A 13,562-nucleotide genomic window follows, 5' to 3' on the forward strand; every position below is an offset into this window, starting at 1 on the left:
GTTAAACTGGTAGTAACGCACACAGAACTATATGGCATTAAACTGACAGTAACGCACACAGAACTATATGGCGTTAAACTGGCAGTAACACGCACAAAAAGATATGGCGTTAAACTGACAGTAACACATACAGAAGTAAATGGCGTTAAACTGGCAGTAACACAATCAAATAGACGGTATTCAACCGTCAATACACTGATGCTATCTGAACTGTCCCTACTCTAGCTATACACTAATGTAAAGACTACTGTCACGGTCTCACTACACTACACTGAAACTATGTGAGCTGTCCCTACTTTAAACTAATGTATGTATGAATGGCACGGTCTCACTACACTACAGTGAAACTATCTGAGCTGTCCCTACTCTAGCTGCACACTATGCAAAGCTGAATGATGGTCCTCCTCACTACACTCACACTATCCCTAGACTGACACTAAACTAATATTCTACACTGACAATGGAAGCAAAATAGCACGGTGTAGCACACTAACTAACTAATAGCACTGAACAGAGCCCTGTTCTATCTCTCTCCATGCCAAAATCACACTGAAAATGGCTCCTATTGAAAGAATACTTTTATACTGAGGCTCAGGAAGAGCCGTTTGGCATTTGAATGCCCAAACAGCGAAAGTTCAGCCCGAACTTATACTCGGGCTGAACCGTTCGCCCATCCCTAATATAGAGCAGTAAACCCCTCAGGGCTATGTATGTCCCATCAAAAACGTTCCAAGTACCCAGAGACCCAAGAAATTAGTCAAACATTAGATTTATTAAAATCACATGGCTTAATGGTAATGCACTTACAAGAAAGCAAGATAAAAATTGCATTGGTATGGTGTGCAGATGCCAGAGATACCTAGTCATGGCGGACATAGGTCAAACATTGAATCCCACCCGACCAGCATGTCAAAATACGCGGAGCGTCACTTCCAGTGATGCATAAACGTCACTTTCAGTTGCCGTACAGCCACGTCCCAACGTGTTTCGTCATTGCGACTTCATCCTGGGAATCCCAGGACGAAGTCGCAATGGCGAAACACATCAGTACACGGCTGTACAGCAACCGGAAGTGACATTTACGCTTCACCATAAGTGACGCTCCGTGTGTTTTGACGTACTGGTTAGGTGAGATTTGGTGTTTAACCTATGTCCGCCGTGACTAGGTATCTCTGGCATTTGCACACCATACCAATGTGATTTTTATTTTGCCTTCTTGAAATTGCATTACCATTAGGCCACGTGATTTTAATAAATCTAATGTTTGACATTATTACACTATTTGGAGTCTCATTTTCTTACACATATTGCTGATACCTTTGGGTCTCTGGATACTTGGAACGTTTTTGATGGGACATACATAACCCTGAGGGGTTTACTGTTCTATATGCCAAACATGAGAGTGTGAGGCAGTTAATGCTGGTGAGTTTACATCCAACTAGGGAGTGGAGACGGTGTTGATCACGTGGTGCGGTGTCGAATCAGTCTATTAATGGAATATCTGTCACGGAGATACCACTCTGCATTTTTATTACCATAGCATATGGACTATTTCTTCCTATGTTTATAATACTGTAATACTTATGTATGTGTTGTTGCATTACTTAGTGCCACTATTTACCTTTTAACTTATGTTTGGTAGATCTGGTTTTATCATACTTTTCTCTTTGAAGTGGCTGCTCTATTCATATTGGTTTTCTCTGTGGCGCAGTGTTAAGATCTTAGGTAGCGGCTCATTGTCAGATCTGATTGTGTATAATAAAAAGAATACTGTCTTTTTATAGATCTATAGATATGCAGTTCCTTTATAATAATATACTTTTCTGTGGCCCAGCATGCAAGTAAACCTCTCAGTATAAGAATTAACTATAAAATTGATGTGTCAAAAATATACAGCAAAGCATTTTTTTTAAATAGCAGTGACCTTACGCATTAATAAGGAGGCATTGAGCTCCAGTTAGGTGACTCTGCCTAGGAGGTCCAAGCTTGGAGAAAGATAAGATGACATTGTAGACAAGTGAGTGGCAGCAGCAGGAGCTGATCTGTGGAGACGTGTATGCGCACCTGAGAAAATATAGGCATTTTACAGAACTGTATCTTCTGGGTAAATGGTTTTAGCCCATTAAGTATATAGTGACCTTGGATGATGTTTGAATAAAATTATGTTACTGTTCTGGAGAGAAAGGCAACACTGCCAGGAAGTTTATTATAGCATGTTCTTATACCCAGACTAGTATTAAATGGTACTACATCCCAATAATCTGTAAAAAAGCAAGCCACATTCATATTTTGTTTATCTATTTAGTTTACTTGTATCCTAAAGTCCTAGCCCCCCTTTCTCCCCTTGTGGCTTGCTTTTGGACTGACAGGAAGTTACTGTGATCTCTGTGGATAGTAATACATATCAGTGACTGTTCAATATTAATTAGCCACATACTGCATGTTTATGTAACACAATAACATACTGTATTTCTGATTTTCTGATGCTAGGCCCACTTTTAAGAGTTTTTTTTGTTTTTTTTTAAAGAATAGATTTTTATTGAAGGAATTTTCTTAACAATACAGATTGACATTGTCACGATAGTTATTGTAACCAACTTAGTTGCATTAGTTCCTAAGATTATTCTTATAGAAATACAGTAATTGACAGTCTGTACCAGCCTACCCCTATTGGGTTCAAACTGTAGGCATGAATAGGCCACCAATTGCATTAATTAGTTGAATACAGAAAATTGTAAAGAAAACAGCACTTTAAAGATTTTGATGAGATTTTAGTGTCAGAAACTGTAATGTTTAATAAAAAATATTTAAAAAAATTTTCATGAATTATGGCAACATTGATTTATTATTATTATTGCTATTATTATTATTATACATTTTAATGAAGAGTACTAAGTGAACTGAGCCCATGGTTCTTTATATGACCTGTATGTCCTTACTAAGAACTGAAAATCACACCCCACAGCCACCCTTCAGTTTCCATCTTTCATCATAAAACAAATTAATGCATAATGCTCGTGATATTCAGTAGAAGGTTAGTGTAAATACAGCCTACAGAAAATGAGTTGCTGATTACTGTCTTGAAAAGGAAGATATGCAGTGTAAATGACTATTGGTGCATTTTGAACACAACTTCCATACAGCCAGTTTCATGTGGATAAGAAAGGGTTAGCTGCAGTTCCTGCTCCTCCCTGTGTACCCTGAATTCCAGGATTCAGGAATTCCACTGCAGCAGTTTGAACGTTGATCTGACTAGCGTCTTCATAGTGTGATCTGGACTGCCAAAACAGGTAACAGCATTTTGTTTCTAGTAAGGCCCCATAAACACTATTAGATTTTCTGCACGCGGTTCGATTGTTGTACGAGTGTCTGATTTTTGTCAAAAGCGCGTGTGTAGGATTTTGTCTAGCATACTAACTATCTGCAAATTGTCGTTCGAAAAACACGAACGTAGTGACGTATGAAGAGGTAGTTCATTTCTCAAGCGCCACAATTTGGGCCCCTTCAGCTAATTTCATGTTAGTAGAAGTTTGGTGACCGCATATTTTTAAGTTATTTTTATTTGGATGGCAGATAGCATCTCTAATTTAATTTCTGTTGGGTTTTTTCTGCACAATAAAAAAATTGTGTAGAATAATACTTGGCTATGTGTTTTTCTTCAAATGACAGTTTAGGACTAGGCAGTTACATTAAAAACAACACAATGGAAAATTAACAAAGGACACCAACATAGTTGTATCTTTGATCCTAAAAACTCAGGGATAATTGTGTTGTGGTAACTTCCACAAAAAATCAAACAACAACCATAATATTGATATTATTTATATCACTGCAAAACGAATGCCTTTTAAATTACGTTTGGCATAACTACATCAGTATTACCAGCAAAGCAGTTCATTATTATCCTATTAAAGAAGAAGAGAACATGAGCACATTTCATCAATTGCCACATCACGAATGTTAATTCTAGATTACGAACGCTCGTTTACAAGACTGAACTCTTCCTGGTCGTTCCTTGATTCCGAACATGTGTGTTTGTACTTTTGACTTTTGTGTGACAATTTCTGTACTGACCATCTGAAAATCAGACATTGAATTCACATCTGACAAAAATTTTTATAGCCTGCACATCCAGCTTTTGTCTGACAAAAAAGTGAAATCGGCTGTCGAAAGCACCGTACTAACGATCCGAAAATCCGCAGACAGTTCGTCTTACGAATTTTCCTATCTGATTTTTGTATCGTGTGTATGGGCCTTTAAGGTTTGACCTCATATTATATGGTTTTGGTATATCTGAAGACAAAAATCTGCAGAAAGTCTAATAGTGTGTATGGGGTCTAGTGTTATCTGCAGAGAGCACCTCCCACTATCCTCCTGTGAACTGTAAAGTGTTGGATTTATGGATTTCTTTGCATCCAACAGTTTACTTTTACAATAATAGCAAACAAACGCTAGTCCGCATTGTTAAGGTTTTTCACTTCAGGTTAAGCGGAGCAAGGTATATAACAATTTCAGAGCTGTTATTTATGTTTATTGAAAATCTGCCTGTTGTATTCTGTTCAATTTATTTTGTATGAATCATTTGGCTGTTTATATATTTTTTTTAATGGTTTTTACAGTGCTTGGTTAATGTTGTTTGTCAAGATGCTTGAGATAATAAACTTAAAGCAGCTTTCAGGTGCTCTCCGCATTTTGACTATTGGTTCCAACTACACAAACAGATCCCTAGATACAGTTCTAACATGAAGGATCATAACCTTTCTTAAGTAAATAAATGAATAAAACAAATAAACTAAACATAAGAATAATCACTATTACCGCTACTGCTGCTGGTACTCTGGAGTAAATAGCAAAAACAATCTAAATGCTAGGTTAGCAGAAGTGGAAGATGAAGTAAGAGAATCAATAATGTTTTTAAATAGCACTCAAACCAAGTCAGCATTTGCTTGCCCACCTTATTAACTGAGGGCAAATGTGATTAATTGATTCAGTTTCAGCTTCTGTCCTCAAAGTACTTTTTACAATGGATTTTATGAATCTATATAGTTGTATGGCATTAGCCTTCGTTCACACGTGAGCATTTTTCTGCTCATTTTCCTATGCCTGACCACACCTGACTTCAACAGGAGCACCTGTAAATGTGTGTTACGAATGTTTTCACGTGCATGTTTACACCTGGAGAACCACTATCCTCCTATAAAATTGCTGTCTTCCCCTTGCCCAGGCCAGGATACAAACTCTGGAAGCTTAAAACACTTGCAACCTCCTGTAAAAGGTCTCTAATACACCTGTAAAATCACTTCAAAATCTCCAGGAATACACTCTGCTCACTAAAGCCTCAGATTTTTGGATGACCAAACGTCAACTTTTTGTTGCATGCTAGTCTCATGACAAAAGTGAAGAGGTTACTCACAATACAAAAATTTTTGTACGACAGAATACAACTTCAGAAGTAACGTAATGTGTTGACTAGTTTTGTATGTATTTTTTCGTTTCTGAGCGTGCGTAGTCTTGCACTTACGGTTTTTGTTCATATGAAAACCGTACTAATTAAATGAAAATCGGATGTTGAGTTTACGTACGACAAAAATTTTATGGTCTGCACATCCAGCTTTCTGCCGAAAAACCGGAATCGGCTGTCGAAGGCACCATACGAACAGTCCGAAAATCAGCAGATGGTTCGTCGGACAAATTTTTTCTTCCGATTTTCATATCGTGTGTATGGGCCTTAAGTGGGTGCAGGCTTAATGTGGGGTCACAAGTTTCTTATTCCTGATTGCCACAGACAAGCAGACACATTTAGGAGAGCCAGAGATAACTATTGTGTACTCTAGGACAGCCCTTAAAATTTGCACTTGCCTACTTGCATTTGGCGAGTAAACAAATGAGGAGGGCGAGTATGGACAGGGCTGTGCTGTCCCCAGAATGTATAGCCTCCCCTGCCCCGCACAGGCTCGCAGGGCGGCCATTGCAATACATACAGTCAGCTGTCTGGGACCACCCCTCTCCACCTCCTACCGCACATCCCTGCCTAGGCTCGCAGAGCATGCTGTTCAATAGGCATTAAAGAGCTGCCTGGGACCGCCCCTCTCCACCTCCCTCCTGCTGCACATCTCAGTCCGCCCTCAGTGTGCACCGATGACTGACCCCCTTGGCTGCAGAATGGTAAATATGACAGTGTACTGGAGGCATTGGTATAACGGGGGATTAAACAGGATGTGTGTTGGGAGGAAGGAGGGGGGGCGTGGGATTGTGCGCAAGCATGTGCTGGATTGGGGGGGCTTAATTGGAGGCATAGATATGATGGATTGGAAAGGGGAGGTGGAATTGGAGGTCTGAATCATATCTGTGCCTCCAATTCCACCCCCCTTCCCAATCCATCATACCTATGCCTCCAATGCCCCCCCTTGCCAATCCATCATACTTATGCCTCCAATTTCACCCCCCAATCCATGATACCTATTCCACCCCCCCCCCCCCAATCCATCATACCTATTCCACCCCCCAATCCATCATACCTATTCCACCCCCCCATTCCATCATATCTATGCCTCCAATTCCACCCCCTCTCCCCAATCCATCATACCTATTCCACCCCCCCCCCCCAATTCATTATACCTATTCCTCCAATTCCACCCCCCCCAATCCATCATACCTATTCCACCACCCAATCCATCATCCCTATTCCACACCCCAATCCATCATATGTATTCCACCCCCCCATCCATTATACCTATGCCTCCAATTCCCCTCCCCAATCCATCATACCTATACCTCCAATTCCACCCCCCCAATCTATCATAACGTATGATAGATTGGGGGGCATCCATCATATCTATGCCTCCAATTCCACCCCCTCTCCCCAATCCATCATACCTATTCCACCCCCCAATTCATTATACCTATTCCTCCAATTCCACCCCCCAATCCATCATACCTATTCCACCACCCAATCCATCATCCCTATTCCACACCCCAATCCATCATATGTATTCCACCCCCCCAATCCATTATACCTATGCCTCCAATTCCCCTCCCCAATCCATCATACCTATACCTCCAATTCCACCCCCCCCAATCTATCATACCGTATGATAGATTGAGGGGGAGTGGTGGTGGAATTGTAGGAATAGGTATGATGGATGATTGAGGGGGAGGTGGAAAAGGTATGATGGATTGGGGGGGGGAATTGGAGGCATAGGTATGATGGATTGGGTGGGGGGGGGGAATTGGAGGCATAGGTTTGATTGATTGGGAGGAATATTGAAAGCATAGATGCGCTGGATTGGAGGGGGGATATTAAAATTGGTAAAGTTGTTGTTGTTGTTAATATTAATTTTTGTAACTTAATCCTGAATAAAGCATTTAACAGTGTAATTTCATGAGATAATTTACGAGAGCGTGTTTAGGGGCGTGTTTAGGGAGGGATTAGGGGCGGGCAGGGTAGGGTTTGGGTGGAGCAACTGGTAGCAAGCAACTCTTAAGGCCTGGCTAGTAGATCAGGATTTAAAATTTTGAGCCCCACTCTAGGATTCACATCATCTGCACTTTTTAATAGATATACTTTTAAAAATGCATTTGGTCCACAGCAGGTCAACTAATGCCATGTGGGCTATTGGAGGTAGTTAGCTAAAAAGAGCTCATACAATCCAGCGTAAAAATTGTAAACTTGCACCAGGTACAATACAAAAATGCTGCTTTAGGTTTTAAAAATGATGTGTAAGCATGGACATAAAATGAAATACAAATACAGTAACATATACATTTACAAAAAAAACCCTTAATTTATTATTTCTAGATTTATACCTTTCACAGGCCATTTTTGTTCTGCATGTTCATCTTGTCTCAAATCTAGATAGCTTTGGCGTAATGCTCTCACCCTCTCCTTTTCAAAGTAGCTGCATGGAAGGTTAATCCAGTGGAGTCACTTTTGTGAATTTCAGCAAATCCTAAAGATAGGCATGAGTTATGTGTTGAGCGTTTTCATATTGTGCACTTGTTCTCCTAATCTTGTTTTTTGTTTCCTACAGCACAGTAAATATAGTCACCGCTGATATGTGTTATTATTTAACACAGATGCAGTCACAGTAAAAAACACATTATTATCAAATATCTATTTATCAACAGAACGTTAACACACTTTGCCCTTCTCACATATCATTATTTTTTTGACAAAGTACTTTCTTGTTTATATCTTAGCATTTCAACAATGTCCTATGTCTACTTAGCAGCTGAGATTGTTTCATCAGAACTGTATCATTCAACATGCCAGTTATGATTCTAACCCAGTAACAAATGGAATACCAGATGAGAATATCAGATTAGTCTTTCTATTTTTTCATTGCAATATTTTAACTATTCCTCTAGATAACACCATTGCAGTCTGATACTGCACACCTAACTGTTCCTGTTTATTCATACTAGCAAATGTATAATTCTATTATTCCCCAATCTGCAGAAATGATGAATTTGAGAATATTACAAACCAATACTAAAGATGTAATTTTGTTGGCAGTATGTGCATGAGATTGTGCATAAACATGGCGAGTCGAGTTTATACCAAAAAAGATCAATTTTGGTCTCATCTGACCACAGCACTTTCTCCCAATGCTTTTCTTAATCATTTAGATGGTCTTTGGCCTGACTGTACATGTGCCTTCTTGAGGAGGTGGACTCACCATGTTTGGAGGAAGAAAAATGCTGACTATGACCCTAAGAACACAATCCCTACAGTCAAGCACGGAGGTGGAATCATTATGCTTTGGGGCTGTTTCTGTGCTAAAGGTACAAACCAACTTTGCTGCATTGAGGGGGCAATGGACTGGGCCATGTATTGTAAAATCTTGGATGAGAACCTTCTTCCCTTAGCCAGAACACTGAAGATGGGTCATGGATGGGTCTTTCAGCATGACAATAACCCAAAACAAACCACCAGGGCTACAAAGGAGTGTCTCAAGAAGAAGCACATTAAGGTCATAGAGTGGCCTAGCCAGTCTCCAAACCTTAAAACTACTGAAAATTTATGGAGGGAGCTGAAACTTGGAGTTGCCAAGCAACAGCCAAGAAACGTTAAGGATTTAGAGAAGATCTGTAAAGAAGAGTGGACCAAAATCCCTCTTGAGATGTGTGCAAACCTGGTCACTAACTACAAGAAACATCTTACCTTTGTGCTTGCCAACAAGTGTTTATCCACCACCACCAAGTACTAAGCCATGTTTTGCTTGGGGATCAAATACTTATTTTATTCACTGAACTGCAACTCAATTTATAACATTTGTATCGTGTTTTTTTCTTTATCATTTAAAATACATATATGATAAAAATGATAGACCCTTCATTTCTTTGTAAGTGGGCAAACTCACAACTTCTGCAGGGAGGGGATCAAATAATTGTTTTCCCCACTGTATATACATGTAACTTACCTGTAACCCCAATCAACAAAGAGTGCTAATTTTATGTGCATTTACCCATAGCAACCAAAGAAAATACATGTGCTGAACTCAGACCAGCACACAATGAATTCTGATCAATTATTATGTGACTTAATTTAAGAAGTAGCAAGGTGTATTTATGTAACACAATATTGCTTTTATTTTTAAGGTGACAGCACAGGCAACCTGTATAACTCTGACCGCAATGAGCGTTGACCGTTGCTATGTGACAGTATATCCACTGCAGTCACTACGACATCGTACTCCTCGCTTAGCCATGGCTGTTAGCCTGGGTATTTGGATAGGTAATTAAACTACCATTTGTAATATGTACACATTTATTTTACTTATACATATAAATTGTATATATTAGCTGGTAACATTGTGTTACATATTAAATGTGAGCAGATTTATTCAGTCTTGAATAACTATGTAGGGGAGATGTAGGAGGAGAATGAAATTATTTTTAAAGTATAAGAGCAGCTTATGTATTCGACAGTTTTATGTGTTACTGAAGCTGGCCATTATATCATTTTCTTGTACAATGTCCTTTAGATTTACCTTCAGCTTTGTAAAGCAAGGGCCTGCCTGGTTGCATACAAATTGAAAGTGTTTTGGTTTGACCTCATATTAGATGGTTATGTTAAACCTAAAGAAAAATTGTACAAGAAAACGGATACTATCTTTTCCCGTAATTTTCCTTTCCTGACGCATCTTCATGGAACACACTGGGGTTTTGACTGCGCCTCCACAACCTGACAGGATTGGTCTAGCTATAAAAGTTGAAGAGAGATGCCCCCCACCATTCTCTGTATATATCATCTAAGAACAGGGTGGGATCCTGTGTGCTGCCATAATATTTTCCTGAGGAAGCTGTACTCTGTTCCGGATGGTGTCCAATTCTTCCCCCAGGAATACCATATTCTGTGTGGGCTGAAGCTTACTTGTCTGCCAGTTCACTAGCCAACCGAAACTTTGGTGAAGGTCCTGGGAGCCGACGAGATGCCGAAGGGTAAGCACTGGAACTAGAAGTGATGTTGGTTGATTGAAAAGCAGAGAAACCTTTGAAAGGCAGGATGTATTGGGATGTGAAGATAGGCGTCCGATAAATCTACGAACAGCATCCAATCTTCTAGATTCACAGCTAATAGTATGGACTGGAGGCTTTCCATTTTGAAGGATTCTAATTTGATGTTCTTGTTGAGTTTTTTAAGTCGAGAACTGGATGTAAATGCCCTGTTTTCTTTTTTACAAGAAAAAGGGGGGAGTAGAATCCTCTGCCTCTTTGACATAGCGAGACCTCCAGGATGGCCTCCTTTTGTTTGTATTCTGTTATATACTTTAGAAGGATCTTTCTCTTGCCTAGAGAAGATGGGAGTTTGGTTGGAAAAAAGTGGTTTCTGGAAATCCTGTCTAGGAATCTCCACTTGTGGCCGAACTTGATCGTGGAAATGGTCCAAGGGTCTTTGATGTTCTCTGACCATATTTGTGCGAATCTCTTGTGTCTGGCGCCCACCCTTGAAGGGGGGGCGGGCATATTTTCAAAAGGACTTCTGCTGTTCGCCAGAAGAGGTGGCCTTGGTTTTTCGCATTTTCAGGAAGGATGACTGTGTGTTCCTCCAGTTTCGCTTAAACTCTTTACCTGGTCCATAGGTCTTGGCTTCCCTGTATCTTTTGGGAAGTTTGTAGGTAGGACCTCTTGGTCTCTTGGGTCTCCTGTCAGAGGGAATGAGGCCCAACTTGCCCCCCGTCACCTTGGAAATGGCTGCATCCAATTTGAAGCCGAAGAGATTAGAGCCGTCATAGGGAATTTTGCACCAATTTGTTTTTGATGCTGCGTCGGCTAGCCAAGGATTTAGCCACAAAGCTCTTCTTGCCATCACCGAGGCTAACATTGCCCGGACCGAGCATCTGATAACATCCACGGAGGCTTCCGTGACGAAATCTCCTGCCAATCTGAGTTCTTGCAGAGAGGTAATTACTTTTTCTAAGTCTGCTCCTTCCTGAAGAGATTTTTCGATATTGGAAGCCCAGCCCGAGATCTACAGGCGCCTCCTGCCATGGAGTATGCTTTTTTTTTTTTTGAGTTCCAGATCAATTTTCCGATCCAAAACATCCCAGAGACCACGTCCTTGATGGGTAGGGAGACAAGTCTTGCCAGGCGCATTAGGGAGGCATCCACAATAGGAGCATTAATTAAGGAGCTAACCTTAGGCTCTTTCAAAGGATACATCTTGGCTAGCCTATTATTAAGGCTGGGCCTCTTGTCAGATCTTTCCCATTCGTCTTTGATTAAATCATCTTATTCCTCAATGAAAGGAAAGGTTTCTGGGTCCCTTTTTAGGTTTGGAAAATATTTCCGGGTTTTCTGAGGTGCTTCCTCAGATTCCTCCCAACCTATAGCCTCCTTGACTGATTTCGCGAAGGGTTCAACCTGTTGGTACTTCTGGATCCTCGCTCTCTGAAGGGGATTCTGGTTCTGCTGAACGAGCAGGAGCCGCAGAAGAAGTGCTTGGAGCTGGTCTGGCCGGCAGGGGTGTTGCTGACTCCATTATGGATTCTCGCACAGATTCTCGGATCAGCTCGGTCACTTCTCTGACATCTGATTCTCTTTCTTTCGTGGCTTCATTAAAGCACGTGCGACAGGCTAATTCATCTGGCAAAGCGGTGGCACCACATACCCAGCAGGCATTAGCTGCAGGATGGGTGTGTTGGCTTTGCTCGTGACGTGATAAAGGTGATCTTCTATGACGTGACCGGCTATGTCATGAGCGGCTGTGGCGTGAGTGACCATAGCGAGAATGACTACGGCGTGAGTGCCTATGACGAGATGAGGAGCATGACCGGCTTCTGCGGGATCTTCTGCTTGAGGTCTGGCTTGACTGGTCTTTGCGTCTTGACTTTGACCTGGAAGGGCTGTCAGAAGGTGCCATGTTAGAAGATGTGCTCTCTTTTTTTCTCTCTTCAATACTAACCACTGAAGGCGGACAGCCTCTTACCTTATAGGATGCGGGTGGTCTGCATGGGCAGTGGTCTCCATGAGCACAGTAGAACGAGTGCAGGCAGTAAAAAGAATTCTGGAAGGGATACAGAAAAAAATTTAAGTTTAAATTTAATTTAAGTAAAACATAAGAAAATCCCTAGAATATAGGGAAGGGAGAAGCCTAAGAGCACTTACCTGGAGACTATGGTGTACACAGCGAGGGGGTGCAATACACAGCGAGGGGGTGCAATACAGAGACCTAGAATCACTGACAGGCATTCAGTCACGATTTTTAGATTCAGAGCCCTTTTTTAAAAACGCCGCTTACACACATGCGCAGAAGCGCCGCGATCGTGCATCGGCGCCATCTTGGAGACTGGAAAAGGACTCAGAATGGCCGAATCTCCTCCTCCCGCGCGTGCGCAATGCAGGGGGTGAGACGTGGTGGCCATGACGGACCGGACAGATTGCGGTGGGACTATAGGTCCCAGAAGGAAACAAAGGGAAAGAAAAACATAAATTAAAAGCAGCAAGGGGAGAAAAATAGTAGAAAGTAAAAGTGGAGACCACTGCAATCTTTGAAGCTTTTTTTTAAAGCTTACTTCTGTGCCAGATGTTCTGTTGCAGATGCCCCTGAGACCACCAGAGCGGGGTTCCCTCCATAGGAGCTCCTTTAGAGACTGTACAGGAGGGACTTCCAAACAGGAGAGGCTTGAACCTGCTGGGGCGATGCGGTAAGAGGCTTTGCGATGTCCATCCAGTCTTGTCAGGTGAGGATAAAAAAGAGAATGGTGGGGGGCATCCCTCTTCAACTTTTATAGCTAGACCAATCCTGTCAGGTTGTGGAGGCGGAGTCACAACCCCAGTGTGTGCTGCCATGAAGGCGTCAGGAAAATTGTATAATTTATGGCGAGCCTTATGCCCCGTACACACGGTTGGACTTTGTTCGGACATTCCGACAACAAAATCCTAGGATTTTTTCCGACGGATGTTGGCTCAAACTTGTCTTGCATACACACGGTCACACAAAGTTGTCGGAAAATCCGATCGTTCTAAACGCGGTGACGTAAAACACGTATGTCGGGACTATAAACGGGGCAGTGGCCAATAGCTTTCATCTCTTTATTTATTCTGAGCATGCGTGGCAC

General features: G+C 41.5%; 1 protein-coding gene across 1 annotated transcript in view; it reads left to right on the top strand.

The window, feature by feature from the left end:
• Positions 1-13,562, top strand: part of LOC141140966 (G-protein coupled receptor 54-like) — a 310,484-nt gene that overhangs the window by 241,487 nt on the left and 55,435 nt on the right. The window contains exon 3 of the mRNA XM_073628604.1: positions 9,601-9,736. Within this exon, the coding sequence (XP_073484705.1) occupies positions 9,601-9,736 (136 nt within the window). The remainder of the gene's footprint in view (positions 1-9,600; positions 9,737-13,562) is intronic.

The sequence above is a fragment of the Aquarana catesbeiana genome, linkage group LG01, assembly GCF_042186555.1.
Source record: "Aquarana catesbeiana isolate 2022-GZ linkage group LG01, ASM4218655v1, whole genome shotgun sequence".
Taxonomy (NCBI): domain Eukaryota; kingdom Metazoa; phylum Chordata; class Amphibia; order Anura; family Ranidae; genus Aquarana; species Aquarana catesbeiana.